The 17,271-nt window shown below is 37.3% G+C and overlaps 1 protein-coding gene and 1 long non-coding RNA gene across 2 annotated transcripts; one reads left to right on the top strand and one right to left on the bottom strand.

Moving 5' to 3' along the window:
• Nucleotides 1-2,046: 2,046 nt before the first annotated feature.
• LOC109192097 lies at nt 2,047-3,526 on the top strand. Its single transcript, XR_002056049.1, has 3 exons — nt 2,047-2,165; nt 2,244-2,300; nt 3,485-3,526. It is a non-coding gene; the product is annotated as an uncharacterized LOC109192097 (long non-coding RNA).
• Nucleotides 3,527-15,073: 11,547 nt separating this feature from the next.
• Nucleotides 15,074-16,764, bottom strand: LOC109192002. The gene is made up of 2 exons (XM_019342632.1): nt 15,905-16,764; nt 15,074-15,845 (listed from the first exon to the last, which is right to left on the bottom strand). Exons 1-2 carry the CDS (start codon nt 16,762-16,764, stop codon nt 15,074-15,076), a joined length of 1,632 nt encoding a protein of 543 aa, XP_019198177.1.
• Nucleotides 16,765-17,271: the final 507 nt, after the last annotated feature.

Raw genomic sequence — 17,271 nt, 5'->3', positions numbered from 1 at the left:
CAAGAAAGCTTAAAGAAAGATCCTTAATAGCCAAGGAATTAATTAAGGCTCAGAGGTAACCCATGTCTCAACAAAACCTATTTTCATAGCTATGATTCCCCCTTAGGGTTTCCCCCATATTATTGTGTATTGGCGAGATATGATGATGATTATTGATGTTTGACGTGATGATCCCATGAGGGATCTTGATAATCTTGATATTGGGAGATTCTTGATGATTATATGGAGTTCTTGATGATTGTGTGTTGTTCTTGATAATTGTGTGATGCTCTTGATGTTTATGTGTTATTCTTACCGAATCTTGCAATTAGAAGACGAACCGTATTCTTGTTGATATAAAAGTGATCAGAACCCTAGGTTGTATCGTATGATCTTACTCATGGATTATCGGGTGGGGAAATCGCATGTTTGGGTGTTGATTATATTTAGAAAAGCATGATAGGTTATGTGTCGTTTGTTTCTTGTATTTGATTCGTTAATTGTCTACGTGTTGTCGTTAATTGCGTTGAAAAGTGTCTAAGCATGGTTTCGGGTTCCACAACAGTTCCCGGGGCGTAAAGTGTGTGAAAAGAGTCAGTGGGGGGTAGGGGACCCGCCACCTACCCACGGCCGTGAAACACCGCCGGGCAGTGGGTAGCCGGCGGGCGGGCAGCTGCCCGCTGGCGACCCGCTGTCCGGAATAGTAATTCCGGCGGGTAGCCGGCGGGTGGCCCCCCCACCCACCGGCTACCCGCTGGAAATTTCCCCACCTTGGGATCCCGGCTTCCCCGTTTGATGTTCCCCCGTTCCCAGTGGTGTCCCAACGGACTCCGTTTATCGTGCCTATGTCTAGTTTGATGTTTCGGGTACCGTTCGTAGGTTTATGAGTCTATTATATTGCATGGTAGTTGAATTGGTACCCCGTTGACCTAGGTGGTAGAAGTATGAATCCCTTAGGACTATTCTTAGTATGTGATGGATCACGCATAGGTTTTGTTATACGTTTTCTCCCCCTTCCTAATGTGTAATGTGGGTTGCATGTGCTTGCTATGTGTTATGTGTGTGTGTTACCCCAATTCGGTTGCGATCGGATTGGTTATCCTGAGCTGCAGTTCAGAAGCTGGCTGCGGTCAGATTGATACTCTTGGGCTGCGGTCCACCGTTTGGTTGCTATCAAACGTTTCTATACGAGCTGCGGTTCGTCCTTTTTCCTGGCTGCGGTCAGATGACATTCTCTTGGGCTGCGGTCCACTGTTTGGTTGCGATCAAACACTATGATGAGCTGCGGTTCATCGGTCGGTTGCGATCGACCCCTCCGTGTTGCGATACGGGGCAGGGTGCTGCGGGGCCGTGTCAGAGCTATATGCGCTGACCCTCATGTATGGGCATGCGATTGGTCCTGTGGAGCCAACAAAGTGTGTTATGTGAGGTGACATGGACGAGTTGTGATTACGAGTGTCTTAGGGGATGTGACTATGGGATTTATATTGGGGATTGTTCATGTTGGGTTATGATCATTGTTTATGCTTTGCCTTATCTGCCTTATCTGTTGTGAACTGCATATGCTCGTTATGACTGTTGCTTGTGTCTGGCCTTATCTGTCGAGTCATTCCCGGTTTTAAAGCTAGAGTTCGTAGGATATATCTTCATGCTCAAAATGGTTTTCGTATATCTATATATATCTCTATGTATATTGTATTTCAACGCGTTGGAGTAGGTTACCAGCATCTCTCGCTGAACAGATATATTTGGCTTTTAGGCACAAAAGATTAAGTCACTGGAGCGCGCTAGAACTTGGAGTGTTGAAGTAGATAGTTTTCCCTTTTGGCGTGCGTGCCACGTTTACGTAATTACGCTTTGAGGATATTAGTTAGTTAGCCTGTGCACTTGGGTGCTCTAGCCCAGGTGTGGCATTGTAATACCCACTATCTTGGAAATAAAAAATATACCTATGTTATTAAAATAGGTCAACAAGTCAAAGGTTATTAAAATTGATATTGGATGAATTTACTAAATTACCCCTCTTTACCCTTAAAGGTTAATGAACCACTTTGGTCTTGGATAAACATTTCATTTGAAAGAAGATAAGGGGAGCTAACTAGAGAGAGATAGGGGAAGGAAAAACCTTGGAGCTTTGATCTCCATCTTCTTCAAGCTTAGATCTCAAAGCTATTGGAGTATTCTAGGTAAGTTTGACCTCTATATTTCACTCTTTGAGTTGGGTTTATCACTTGAGCCCTAAGATTAATGTTTGAAAATATTAGGGATTTTGACAAGGAGTATTTGGGCGAGCTTAATAGCTAAAATTTGGATGTTTTTAGGTAAGTGATTAACTTTTCTCTCCTTATTTTGGAAAACCCCTAAATATTATGAAATAATCTCCACTACTTTGAATCCTCATTTTATGGTTAGTATGAGTTAAAAATATTTTGGACTATGATTATGTTTTGGGTCTGAAATGCTAAGCTGAATTCTGGATTGAAATTGTATTTGGGTTCGTTGGAATTGTGATTTCGGAATTTATTGTTAAGCTAAATAAATTCTGACTGATATAATCACCATGTGTAGAGACGGTAGAGTGGTTTTATGGCTGTTATGTAGGTAGTAGGGCGTGGGTTCGACTCCAACAGCTAGCATATTGTGTGTGTTTGTTTTATATCAATATGCCTTATAAAAATGGTTTGTTTGTTTAAAGTGAGACTTGAATCCTTAACCTCTTGTGTTCATTAACTTTAAGTTCTTTCCACCTAAGCCATTTCAATCCTTTTGAAATTACTTTGGTTTAAGAAACCATTCTATGATGTTTAAAGAGTTATGTACTAAGAAAATTATTATTTTGAGAATGGTTTATACCTTGCATATTTCTTAGTTTGATAAACTTATTACCTATTTTGGAAATATGAACTTTGTTATGTGATTTTAAGCAAATGATTTTTGCTACATCGGGCTATTTGATTATAAGAACTATTTTGATTATTTGATCAAACTCATGAGGCAACCTACATTTTGTTGTTTGTTTTGTTTGGCTTGGAATGTTCCTAATTGCTCATTCCGAATCGTCGAGCTTGACTCATTTTGAATCGTCGAGTCTTTCGAATTATTTGTTGGAACGTTCCATCCGGCTCATTCTGAATCGTCAAGCCTGACTCATTCCGAATCGTCGAGTCTTTTTGGACCATTATACCGATAATGGCATGTGCCACATAATATAATGGTGGTTGTAGGTTGCCAATGAGTTATATGTAAAGGAATGATTGGTGCTTTTGAAAGTATTGTATTATGACATAATATTGATGCTCATGTAGCTAAAGTTTTTCGTTTTGGGAATTTGTGTATAGTATGATGGAAGTATGTTATGATTTTGATATAATTTAAGGATTGAGTTTTGCATCTAGTTGTTACTCTAAAGCTTTTTGTATTATATTGGGGCTACTTGATCCGGGGTTGAGAGGAGTATCACTTACTGGGCATTAGCTCATTATTTGTATTTTTTCTCATGTTTCAGAGTAGTTAAGGACATGTGAATAGCACGAGCACAAGTGGTGGGGTCTCGAAGGTGACTTTTGAAACTTGGAGACTTAGTCCTAGTTTTGGAGCTTATCATGGATTTTTGTTTATTTAGACTTTCCCTTTGACCCTTTGTATTTTTGGTAGACCATTGTGCTTGGTTTTGGTGCTTGTGATGCATTTTGGACATACTACTCTTAATTATAAATATCTAATAGTGGATTTGATGAGTTTTTGGGAAGAACAAGTCGATTATATTTTGTAATTTTGGGTTGTGGAATTATTGTATATTCAAGAGTTATTATGAAGATTCTGAGAGGTATGTATGGTTAGGCTTCGTATTGTTACAGGTCTTCACGTAACGATACGGCCGTGTCATGTCCTAAAAGTGGGGCGTGACAGGCATAGCACCCCGTACGCTTGTATTTATTTCTTTGGATTTAATGAGATTCTACTCTTATTATAAGTTTTAAAAAGTCTTGAAAATCTGGGGTGTTACAATTGCTTCATTGGCTTTTCCAGCATTTTTGAGGGATTGAGACAGTTGGATATAGAACTCATTGAGTAGTCCTTTGACATTTGCATTCAAACCGCCAACTTGTCTCTCAAGTGCTTGATGTGTATCAATCAAGTGTTGTTGACTCCTTCGGTTTTCATCAAATGTAGATTCAAATTTACCTCCTTGTGTGTTGACAACAGGATCCACATGAGTGTAAATTCCTTGAATCATGCTCTCCATTCGGTCAACTAGGCTTAGTACAACACTTTCCAGATTTTTCAATTGATCATTTCAGGTAGTGCCATCAAGATTGTTCTTTTCTTAGGTTGCGGGAGGGTGCCTTGCTCCTTCTTGAGCAGAATTATCTCCAACCATGTGAGATTGTGCTTGATTTTCTAGCACATTTCTTTCTTCTTCTGGCGTGTGTTATTCTAACACGTGTGTGTCACCTTTTGACACTTGAGCATGCGTAGCATTTTCTCCTTCTTCGTGTCTAGTAAGCTCAATGGGTTGATCAAAATTATCAATATCAGCCAAAAAATCATCTCCAGTTGCCATGTTCTCTTGTGCTGTGTTGACATGAGAAGTATCGGCCAATTTTGCTTTCGGCTTACTTACAAATACTGCATTTACGGTTGAAATCAAGGTTGCATGGCCAATATCTACACTGCCGATCCATTTCAAGGAAAATGCTTCTTCTTCTTTCATACTTGGTCCTCTTGTCATCAATTCTTGATAAGAGCCAAGTCTCCAATTTTTCCAATTTAGAACTCTTTGATATTCATTCACCAAAATTGAATCAAGTCCATCAACTTGATAAATCTCCTCATTCAACACTGTTTCTAACACGGCTATCCGAGAGAAAGGGTTCATGACATTTTGGCTTGTGTTTGGTTCATGGTTTGAGGTAGGGTTGTGGCTTAAGGTGGGATTTTGGCTTGATGTAGGATTGTGGCTTGAATTTGGGTCGTGACTTGAGGTAGGATTTTCAAGAGGTTGGGGTGTGGGTTGAGGGTTTAAACCAAGGATTTCTGCTACTGGCCTTTTTCTAGTGGGGATGCCTCTCGGTTTTCTTTTTCTTTTGGGATTGGATTCAGTTGAGACCTCATGGTCTTTGAAGAGTATTCGGTTATTCCCAAATGGCTTTCTAGCCCTCATTGGTAATCCTTTTCTCTTGATAATCTCTCAAATAAGTAACCCAAAACCTAGAATGTGGTGGAACCTGCCATTCCTAATCTTTGCACCTTTCACAAAATGAGCAATCCGGCTCAATATAAGCTTGTTCCAGTCTCCCCTAACACCATTCATCATAGCGTGCAAATATCCAATTCTTGTAAGTGATATGTCCTCCATACTATTCAGTTTGCACATAAGACAATTGTAGATGATTTTTACTAGCATTTCATATTCTAGCTTCAAGTCAGATTTGTGACCGGAAAGGTTGGGTTCGAGAGATGCATTCTCATTTCGAATTTCTGCCCAAACTTCGGTGTGATGATATGCATGTATATCTAAGTCCAACAGTGGTTGTTCTGGACTTGATATAGGAATTCCAAAAGTTGAGTGTAACTCTTGTTCATCAATGGTGATGAGAGTTCCATTCACGGTGGACTCAATGGTCCAACCAACAACTTTGGCATTTACATAAAAATCTGCTACATCTTCATCATAACATCCAGAGTATGGATAGGAACATAACCTCATTAGCTCGCTACTTTGGAGTGCATGGATGATTCTTTGTGCTAGTTCGGAGTTCATGGCTTCCTTGAGAAATCTGTGGGGGTCAAAGCTTCCTCCGGCTTTGATTCCAACTGCTAGCTTGGTGAGATTGAGTTGTGTATGTTGTTCCTCATTAGGTTCAGATCTCGAATATCCAATGGTTGCCATAATGTATTTGGTATTTTGATTGCGATTGAGAGAGATGAAGCTTGAGAGTAATTCGGCTATGGAAGATGGAGAGTCTTGGAGGATTTTGAGTGGAAGAGGTGACTTTTCGACCGGTTGGGTGGAAAGGGGGTGACTTTACAAAAATATCCTCAAAATTTAATTTTTGACTTTAAGATGTGAGGGGTATTTTTGAGATTCCAAGGGTTTCCAACCTTTGACGTAACTGATAGTTAGTTTAGGTTATATATTCTCCATCCAATTTGTCTGCTGATGTGGCGCCAAAAATTTAGATACTCGGACTGATTTTACCTGAAATAAAATTCATAGAGCACTAAATCTGTTCTGAAAATAATATATGTATGTACATATATACACGTTTATGCAGTTGAGAGAAAGAGAGGGTTGATTCTTTTTAGAGAATTTATTGTATGCAACTACCATAAAAAGGTGTTCTCATTTAAGATGAAATCATCATCATACTATCTTGTCAACTCTTAAATGGTAAAGATTTTGTAAATCTAACCAAATTTTATTGTGTATATATATTGATACACGGTTCAAGATGCATGCATTATTTATATTTTATTAATCATGCAATTAATATAGATAGACATAAATACTAAGATGTGACATATTTTGCATGTGGGACTCATAGGCACGAAAATAAGTTAATTAAATCAGATAAAGTAACATATTTTCAGATGAAAAATTGAGCTTTTAATTTAAATAGAGTTAAGAAACTTAGCTCAATTCAATCATGCCCATCTCGTGTCTCAATTTCGAAAATCTTGATTCACACAAAGGCTTTGTGAGAATATCAGCTATTTGATTTTTGGTCGGGATGTATTCTATTGTCAATTCCTTCTTTTCAACATGATCCCGGATAAAATGATGTCTCACATCAATGTGTTTTGTTCTTGAATGTAACACGGGATTGTGTGTTATGGCAATAGCGCTTGTATTGTCACATAATATGTTGACATTTTCAAAATCCACGCCATAATCTCTCAGTTGTTGTTTCATCAAAAGAATTTGTGCACAACAACTCCCAGCAGCTATATATTCAGCTTCGGCTATGCTTGTAGCTATGGAGTTTTGCTTTTTGCTAAACCATGATACCAATCTTCCCCCTATGAACTGGCATGTCCCTGAGGTACTTTTTCGATCGATTTTACAACCTGCAAAATCTGCATCTAAGAAACCAGTTAGTGTAAAATTACCTTCTTTGGGATACCATAATCCCACATTGACTGTTCCTTTTAGGTATCGAATGATTTTCTTGGTGGCAAGAAAATGGCTTTCTTTTGGCTTTGACTGGAACCTAGCACATACTCCCACTGAATAAGATATATCTGGTCGGCTTGCAGTGAGGTATAGTAATGATCCAATCATTCCTCGATATTTCGTTTCGTCAACGTCCTTGCCTTCATCATCTTTATCCAATCTTAAAGATGTGCTCATCGGGATCTTAATTGAGGATTTTCCATCTTGACCGAATTTCTTTATCAGATCTTTTGTGTATTTGGCCTGATTGATGAATATTCCTTCGTTGAGTTGTTCAACTCTCCCATCATGTTCATCTCAAACTTATTCTGCATGAGCTTAGAAAATTTCTCACATAAAGTTTTATTAGTACTTCCAAAAATAATATCATCAACATAAATTTGTACCAATAAAATGTGATCATTTTCTTGAATTCTAAACAAGGTTTTATCAACAAGGCCTTTTGTGAAACCACAGTTAATTAAGAACGTTGATAAGGTGTCATACCAAGTTCTCGGTGCTTGTTTTAACCCATATAACACCTTCTTTAAGTAAGCCATTTAGGAATGCACTTTTCACGCCCATTTGGTAAACTATGAAATTCTTGTATGCGGCATATGCTAGAAATATTCTGATGGCTTCAAGTCTTGCAACAGGTGCAAATGTTTCATCAAAGTCTATTCATTCTTCTTGTGAATATCCTTTTGCCACTAATCTTGCTTTATTTCGAACAACAATCCCTTCTTCATTGGCTTTGTTTCGGAAGACCCATTTGGTTCCAATTACATTGTAATTTTCGGGTCTTGGAACTAATTCCCATACGTCATTTCTTTTAAATTGATCAAGCTCTTCTTGCATTGCACTAATCCAGTCTGGATCACTTAGAGCTTCTTCAATGCTTGTGGGCTCCACCTGAGAAAGAAAACAAGAAAATAAAGCATCTATATTTGAGGACCTTGTTTTTACTCCTTCTCGTGGATCTCCAATTACTAGCTATGGAGGGTGATTTTTGAGCCATCTCAAGTCAAGTTGTGGATTGCATGGACTTTCCACGTTTCCTTGCTCAGTAGGTAAGTTGGAGGTAGACACATTTTGCTTATCATATTGTTCTCCAACTTGTGCTTCTGCTTGAGAATGTAGATTTCCCACGTGTGGATTTTCATTTACTTCCACGTGACAATCAATGTCCAATTACTCCATACCCTGCTCAATATGATCACTTACACTTACTGGGTCTACTGGACCAAATAGATCCATGTGTAGTAGACTTAGCGGTTTTGTTGAAGATTCTTAAGCTTTGGATTTGAATGATGACTTGATTTGCTTTCCTCTTTGGCAAGCATCACATATTTGATCTTTCTTGTAAACAATATTGGGTAGACCTTCAACGAGTTTGTTTCTTGCTAGCTTGTTGATGGTCTTGAAGTTTAGATGATTCAACTTTCTGTGTTATTCCCAACTTGTTGCGTGTGCGTTGTTTGCTAGTAGACATACTGAATCTTTTGTCGTGTTCCAATCAACCACGTACATATTTTTCTTCCTTTTTCCTTTGTGCACAACTTCTCCCTGGGAATTATTCTTCACTTGACATTTGTCTTTGAAGAATTCTACTAGATATCCTTTCTCACAAAATTGACTTGTACATAACAAGTTGAATTTTAGACCTTCAACAAAGGATACGTCTTCAATTCTTAAACCATTGTGAAATATTGTACCAATTCCTTTGGTTATGCCGTATTGTTCATTTCCACCGAATACGACTTTTGGTCCTTCGATATTTTTAAAGTCCACAAGACTAGATTTATTTCCAGTCATGTGTCTAGAACATCCACTATCGAAGTACCAAATTTCCTGCAAATAAATTACACATTTTTAGGTACCCAACATGATTTGGGTCCTTGGGTGTTAGTCATTTTTGGTACCCAAACCCACCTTGTACTCACTGATCCAAGTTTAGGTGATTGGTAACTATTAAACACATTATAATCATATTTAATTTTAGAAAACATTTTTGGTGCCGGTTTTTGAAAATTGACTATTTTGGCACTTGGGAAGTAGATTGTTTGAGCCTATGATAGGAATTAAATCTGGACTTAGTCCATGGTTTAATATCATCAAACCAATCTTGTTCAGAGGGCTAAAATCTCCCTGCCCCAATTCTTCGGATTTTTTCCCATTTTCCTATGAGGGGTTTGTGCACTAGACTCATTGGTGTATTTCCATTTAGGAACAAACTTTTGCCTCTTATTTGACTGCATTGGCGAATTAAATTTTCTTTGAGGCTTCGGTCTTGCAGTTACATTTTTGTCATTAGTTTGATAACCAATTCCTTGTCTCATTGTGTTTTCTTGACCTTTTACAAATTTTACTACTTGGACTTTATTATTTAAAGTAGTAGTAGAATTGGTCAATTTCTTAGAGGCTTGAGAACACGATGGATCATAACCAAGTCCGGTTTTATCACTTGAGGGTTTTTGCATATTTACCATTTTGTCCATTATTTTGGATGAATGTGTAAATGTTGCTATAACCTCTCTAAAGTTGTGTTCTCTCACTTCCCTTGATTTACACTCTTCTTGAAGACAAATAATTTTATCTTTCAAGTCTTTCACTTCAAGTAGAGCATTTTGCAATTTTCACTTAATTGATCTTTTTCAAGAATCAAAAGATTATTGCGCTCTTTGAGTTGAGAGTGAGTGTCCATTACGGTTTGACATTCCTCCATTAGGTGAAAGAAGGACTCTCTAGAGAATGAAGAATTTACAGTCATAAGAATTAGATGTTACCTCATTTTCTTCATTTTCTTTTGCCATAAGACACATGTCCTCGTAGGATGAGTTGTTGGAGATACTCATGCAAAACATTGCATTGTCATCTTTTGAGGTGTCACTTTCATCACTTGAAGATTCTTCTGACTCACTTGTCTCAAGTGGGTCAGTAATAAGTGCTTTTCTTCTCTCCTTTGTAAATCTTTTATTTTTGGTCTTGAATTCTTCCTGTTGAGAGTTAGAAGTATTTGTGTATTGACTTTTACTTACCTTGGGGTGTGGACAACTTGCTGCAAAATGTCCAGGCTTTCTACAATTGTAACACAAATTTGAATCTTCCTCAACCATTTATTTCTTTGAATTCTTTGCATTCCACGATTTTCCTTGTGGATTTTTCTTGTAGTTGCTTCTCTTCATGAATTTCCTAAATTTCTTGACAAAGAGAGCAAATTGATCATTAGGCAATAATTCAACATTTTGTACTGACCTTGAAGTTGATGGTTGCTCGGCTACAAGTGCGTTGTTCTTCTCTTCATGATCTTCCTCTATTCTTGATTTCATCTCAAATTCATAGGCTTTTAGATCACTAAATAGCTTATCGGTTGATAGGGTTTTTAGATCCCTATGATCTCTCATGGCCGTGACCTTCATGTCCCATGTAGATGGTAGACCACGTAGAATTTTGAGTGAAATTTCCTTTTGATTAATATCTTTTCCAAGATCATTAATCTCTCCTAAGATTTTAGCAAATCTTGTTTCCATGTCGGTAATATTCTCGCCGTTTAGCATTTTGAAATTCTCAAATTTCTTTAAAGCTATGGTGAGCTTATTATCCTTTTCTTGCTCGTCTCCTTCACCAATTTGAATGAGCGTTTCCCAAACTTCTTTTGCGGATTGGCATTTTCGAACCTTTGGGAATATTGTGTCATCGATAGATTTAAACAAAATATCCTTGGCAATATTGTCCAAGTTATTTCTTGTTCTATCTTCACGAGACCATTCCACTTTCGGTTTTGGAACATATTGCGGAGTCTCACTTGTTTGTTCGGATGAAGTGTTGACTTGCAAAATTTCAAAAGGACCACTGGTGATGACTTCCCACATTTCATCGTGTAATGCGGATAAATGTACCTGCATGCGAATTTTCCAATCATCAAATTTTTCTAAGGAAAACAATAGATTTTGGGCAAGAGCCATATCTCTTTTCATAATTTCAACTCTAAGTAACAAGTAAATGGAGAGGTAATCAGATTGAAATGCACAGCGGAATAAATAAGTGTAAAGAGTTTTGCCCAAACAATAATTTGAATCACATGCACGTGTGAAATGAATGCTCAGATGAGGCGTAAATATGACATGAATATCTTGAATATTTAAAGGAGATGGTCCAGTCAATATTTAACAATAATATTAAAGACTATAAATAAGATTTCGTATCACGTCGATCGTGCAATAAACGTTACATGGAACACGTCAAACTTGCATAGAATAATTCAAGACTTAAGCTCGAAAAGTTTGAGTTACATGCATACGTGGAAACATGCTAAACCCGAAAGATTAAGATAGAGTATGAATAGTAAATGCGTTAGCCGGATAAGATAGATAGATAGAGCGAATTATGTAAGTGAGGTATGTAAATGAGAGAGGCTTTTTATAGTGGTTCGGAAGTGGCGTAATCTTCCTAGTCCACTTTACTTCATTCACGTCTATGAGTAATTCACTATTTTCCACACACAGTTACAATAGTGAATAAGCGCTACACAAGCACTTCCTCCGGATGTCTTGCACACAGCTACACCCAACTCCGAGTGTGTCGTACACAGCTACACTCAACTATGAGTACTTTGCACACAGCTATACTCAACGCCAACTAAGTGTTTTGCACACAGCTACACCTAGCAATCACGAGTGTTTTGCACACAGCTACACTCACTAGAGTATTTTGCACACAGCTATACTCTTCTAACAATTACAAATACAAAGGTAATTGTATCTCTCTCCAACTATTTTTGAAACTATTCAGACTAAGTCTCTAAAGAATATTTGAGCACTTGCACTTGTCTTTCTCGTGTATATTCATGTCTCCTTTTTGTATTCACCTCTATGTTTTCTTCAAGTCTTCATGGCCTTTTATAGATAACCAAATATATCCGTTGGAGTGGGATAATTTGATATTTGAAATTTGAATCTTCATAACCTGATATTGTTGACAATGGTAGGTCTTCAATATGATTTGATTGTCAAGTTGCCTGACAAGATAATATTTTATCTCAACTTGATTTTCAAGTTGTTTCTTAAAATATTATTTTTGTTGTCAATTTGAATTTCCAACGAATCTTTTGAAATAAATTCTTTTGATAGAATTTATTTCTATGATAAGTTTTTATATTCATGTCTTCATAAATATTTCCCCCGTGCTCATCATATCTTTAGGCAATTTTTGACTCTTGTGGCATGTGGGTAGATTCAAAATAAATTCCTTCGAATTTATTCATTTTCAGATCATCTTGCTTCTTTGCCACATTGTGCTCCTTTGACTTAGGCACTTCTTGCTTGTTTGACTTGAACATTGTGCTTTTTTGATTTGATCACATTGTGCTCCTTTGGACACATCGTGCTTGTTCACATTGTGCTCCTTTTGAACATTGTGCTTCTTTCAGACATCGTGCTCCTTTCAGACATTGCGCTCTTTTAGAACATTGTGCTCCTTGGGCACATCTTCCTTGTACACATCGTGCTCACATTGTGCTTGTCCGAATTCTTGACTTGTAAAAAAATATGTCCTTAAGGGGGGAATCAATCTCGAGTATGATCTTTTCATGTAAGGACTTCTACCACTTCGCCGTTAGGCTCATCCGGTCATTTGTTGTAAAGCCATTCCTTTATGCTTCTTTCTCGGATGAATACTTGTAGGACCAAAATTAATTTTCCAAATTAATTTTGTTCTTCATGTGGTAGATTTCTTTTGACTCGATATTCTGATTTATGATGCTTGTACTAGAAACCTAAAATCTAAGGAGATCTATATTACATTTGGCTCATCAAAACATACAAAAATATTCCTATCCGCTTGAATCAACAAGTCCCCGCCCTTTGTTTTGCTTGTCTTATTTGTTATTAGCCTAATCATATCAAACTAACTCATTAAGGATAGGTCTAGCTTCTATAAGGATAGTTTTAGCTTGTACTTAACTCCGCTTTGCATCAATTCCTAACATTACAAGAGCCATCTCCAATGGAACGATATCTAAACTCTATACTGTGATTTGATACTTGATGGATGTGTGAAAACCGTCTTTATCAATCATGATTATGCTAATAGTTCCATTTCAAAATGTTAAATTTTAATATGTAAACAAACCTATTTTTTTTGAATGCTACTGACTCTATTACAGTAAACAAACCTAATTAAATTTTATGAAGATTCCCTTTTTAGTCTTTTTACATTTATCACCTTATCAAAAGCTTAATTTTATCAAAAAATTTTGCATAATTAGATAGCTAAACAGCTCTTCAGTTTTCAACTTCTAGCTTATAGCTGTTTAGCTTTCAGCTATCTTTTCAACTTTCAGCTATCATTTCAGCTATGTTTGCCAAACATAGCATTAATCAAACCCAATTAATCCACTATTTCATAATTGCAACTAAAAAGATTTAATATATTTACAATTATAATATAATAATTATAACAATTTTTTATTTTTGTTACATATTTTTACAAAAATAATTTATGATGCAATAAATTTGTTAATATATTTATTAAATTTAATTAAAAAGTACTAAAAATATATTTACATACAAGGTCACAGTCGGCTAGTCCATCGATTTCGGTAAACTCATGATTGTTACTTCGTATTTTAGTTGAATTTACATAGAAACCCATGAATTTACATACAAACTGATGATTGTTGTTATAGTTGAGTTTATTTTTTCACCATAATTGCATCAAATATGATTAATGGATAATTGCATTAAAAAAAAAAAGGATAATTTCATCAAATATGATTAATGGATAATTGCATCAAATAAATGCAGGTAATCCCAAGTTGAATGCACAAAAAGGGACACGTGAGTACAACCTATATTTATTTATAAATACATGGTGGGAATCTCATATTTTTTCATATGTAAATGGAACTTCAGATTTTCCTATATGTAGATGAACTTTTCATACACACACGGATTAATGATGACTGTTAATTTTTTATTTTATACAGTTTAGATTTTTTCTCATGTGGAAATGTGTTCTCATAGGAGCATCCCATATGAAATAAATATAGACGTTGGACTCGGTAATGTTGGTACTGACGTTGTGACACAATTAATTATAACGCAGTTTGGGCAAACAACCCTAATCTGCGAGGCACTTCTCAAGTTGACAATTTGCCTAAATCCACTAAAAGCTTAATATTCAAAGTACACGTGGTTTAGGAAACGGAGATTACACAATATAATTTCCTATCAAACTATTGTGACCTAAACTCTTGTACTACTTTTCAAGGGGATTTGGGTATCTATTCTCAATGACTCTCGTGCTCACAATTAGATGTTGAAAGCTTGAGTTGAAGAGTTGTGGAGCAGCTTCTTTTATAGGTCAAGAGATGAAGTATAGACAGGAATAGGATTGCTATTTCTATTTAGATTAGGAATATAATTCCTAAGACCTGTTTGACTTAGTATTCCCTATTTGTCTAGAATTTGACAATTTGTCTTATGTCAACAATCTCCCCCTTTGTCAAATTTTAGCAAAAACCTTGATCCATTTTTTGATTCATAACTACGGTTGACACGTGGAGGTGTCTCCCCCTTGATTGTGGATCTCCCCCTTAATTTGTGGGATCTTTCTAGATCATTGTATTGTTATCATAGATAATCTTTTGTTAGTTAATGTAGGAAGTCATTTCAGTCCATATGTCTGGTCCTTCAAGAACATTTGTCTGTTGATTCTTCTAGTTGAGTCTGCCAGTAGTAGCAGAGCTATTCAAAACATATGTTATAAGAAGGTCTTGTCTGCTGTTTCCCTTGTACTTGGTACATAACATTAGGGACACACAAAAATAATGTCTGAGCATAAAGGATGTGTCCTGTTTGCAACAAAAATTCCTGCAACAAAAAAAATTCCTGCAAATTCCTGCTGTCTGCCTTTTCTCCACCTTTTTTGCTAAAATGGCTATCCCCTAACTTCTGAGTCTGATGTTGTAACAGGTGTTTCAACACTCTTTTCTTGGGAATGCTCCTGGATATCTTCTTCTGTTCCTTGATTTTGCTCTTGATCTTCTTCATTTTCTGCTTCTTGGAAATCTTCTTCTGTTCCTTGCTCTTGATCTTCTTTATTTTCTTCTTTTAGGATTGCCAGCCATTCTATTATTTCTGCTTTTTCCTCTTTGATGTTCAGTTGTTTTCTTAGAAGTTGTTTTTCTAAAGCTTCCAATTCTGTCAGTCTGCTTTCAAAGTAATTAATTAGTGTCTTTGAATCAAGTGGATTGTTCTTTGGAGCCGAGGACTTTAGAACATTTTGGTGGTTTCCTTTTCTTAGTCTGAGTGTTGTGTTGATGTTCTTGACAGTGGTCTTTGGTCCTTGAGTTTTGAGGCCTTGTTTTGTCAAGATGGCAAAGATGAGGTTTGGAGAGATCAGGGAGGTATTGGATTTAGTGTCTTCTGCTAGATTTGTGACTTGTGTATGAATAATGGCACCCATGTTGATTTTCAACCCTTTTCCTATCTTGTACAGCAGCTCTGCTAAGGTCCATTTCACTGTGGATTCGTGTAGTGAGGGAATCCAGTTTGCAAGAGCTATCTTCTGTAGAATGGCATATTTGCTTGTTAGAGAAGCTGCCTTGATTTTGTTCTTTTCAAAGCTAACATTGCCTGCTATAAGTTCTTTGGCAACTTGTTCACTGTTTATTTCTATCTGTTGCTCAGTCTCAGGTGTTCCTAGGTAGCTGTTGATTTTTTCTGGTGTAAAATCATAGAATTTTCTCTCAAATATACTTTCCCATACATAGAACTGCTGGGTATTGTGGTGGTTTTGGTTAGGTTACAATAGAATTCCTGGATGACTTCTTCATCATAAGGTTCTATGTTGGTGACTGTTCTTAGGAGTTGATTTGAGATTAGAACTTCTTGAATCTGCTCTAAGTTGTCTAGTTTGTCTGTGACAAGTAGTTTTTGGTTTATGATCTTTTTCTCTACAGATCTTTTCCATAACTTTCCAGACTCCTGGCTTAAAAAGGTTGTACTGTGTGGTTTAGGTAGGTTTGACATGTCATCACTACTAACCACGTTTTGTTTCCCTTTTTCCTTGGTAGATGCGATGGTAGATTGTGTTTGTTTTCGTTTCTTACTGGCTTCTAGGTTGGTTCTCTTTTGGGCTCGGGTTCTTACTCTTTCACAACCAGAGGACTCAATTTCTTCATTTGCTAACCAATTTTGTTCATCCTCTGTATTCTCTTTTCTTGTTTTCTTGGATTTTTCAGGTTTTGGTGGAATGTTCGGTGGTCTTTGAGGGGGTCCTGCACGTACTGGAAAGTCACTTGGCCTTTTGGCCCTTGGATCTGCTCCTTCATACGGGTCAACCTTCTTCCTCTTTCTAGGGTTTTTGTTGGCCCGGGGGATTGGATTGGGGGTTTTATCAATTGTGGTTTGTTCGTCATTTTTAGGGCTTGAGGGGCGATTTACTTCGTGATTTTGAGAATCTTCATGCCCCTCAATTTCTGATTCCCTTGGAATGTCCTCTTCTTCGGAGCTAACGTTGGAGGACATATCGGGTTCCCAGCCTCGATTTATGGCAAACCGGAGTTGTACCACTAAATCGTTTGGATTAACGATCCTATTGTCTCCAAAATCAGCCGCAATGGGCATGGCATGGGAGGTTCCTCATGATCAATCAGTGGGATATTCGAGTTACCTGGTGGATTGTTGCTCTGTTCTTGAGGTTCGCCGAACGGTACTCTGGCTATTGGAACAGGATTCATCGCAATGTTGGTGGGGCTTTCTTCTTCGACACATACTGGGTTCGAGGATTCTCCAGTGCCGGTGTATTTCGAAGTGCTATCGGTTGTTCCTCTTCGAGGTAACTTTCCCATTCTTTGATTCCTGGTTCTAACCATGATTATCTTTGTGTGAAGGATGAGGATGAGTGGAGGTCTCTCGGGTGGATGACGAGTGAGGTCGGGTAAGAGTGATAGCCCTTTTTTTGAATTGGAGCTTTTACTCGAGATGTGGATCCGGGCTTGGGCTTCTGTGATGGGGCGGTGAATTGTGACAAACATGGGCCGGTTTTGATTGATGGTTTTATTTTGTAGATTTGGCCCATGTGCTTCTCTTTGTGCGAATTATAGGATACACAAGCCCATTTCGGCCCTTAAC

This window comes from Ipomoea nil, unplaced genomic scaffold (genome assembly GCF_001879475.1).
Source record: "Ipomoea nil cultivar Tokyo-kokei standard unplaced genomic scaffold, Asagao_1.1 scaffold0209, whole genome shotgun sequence".
NCBI classification, from domain to species: domain Eukaryota; kingdom Viridiplantae; phylum Streptophyta; class Magnoliopsida; order Solanales; family Convolvulaceae; genus Ipomoea; species Ipomoea nil.
The sequence above is the reverse complement of the archived record's forward strand: the minus strand, read 5'-3'. Positions and strand labels throughout refer to the sequence as shown.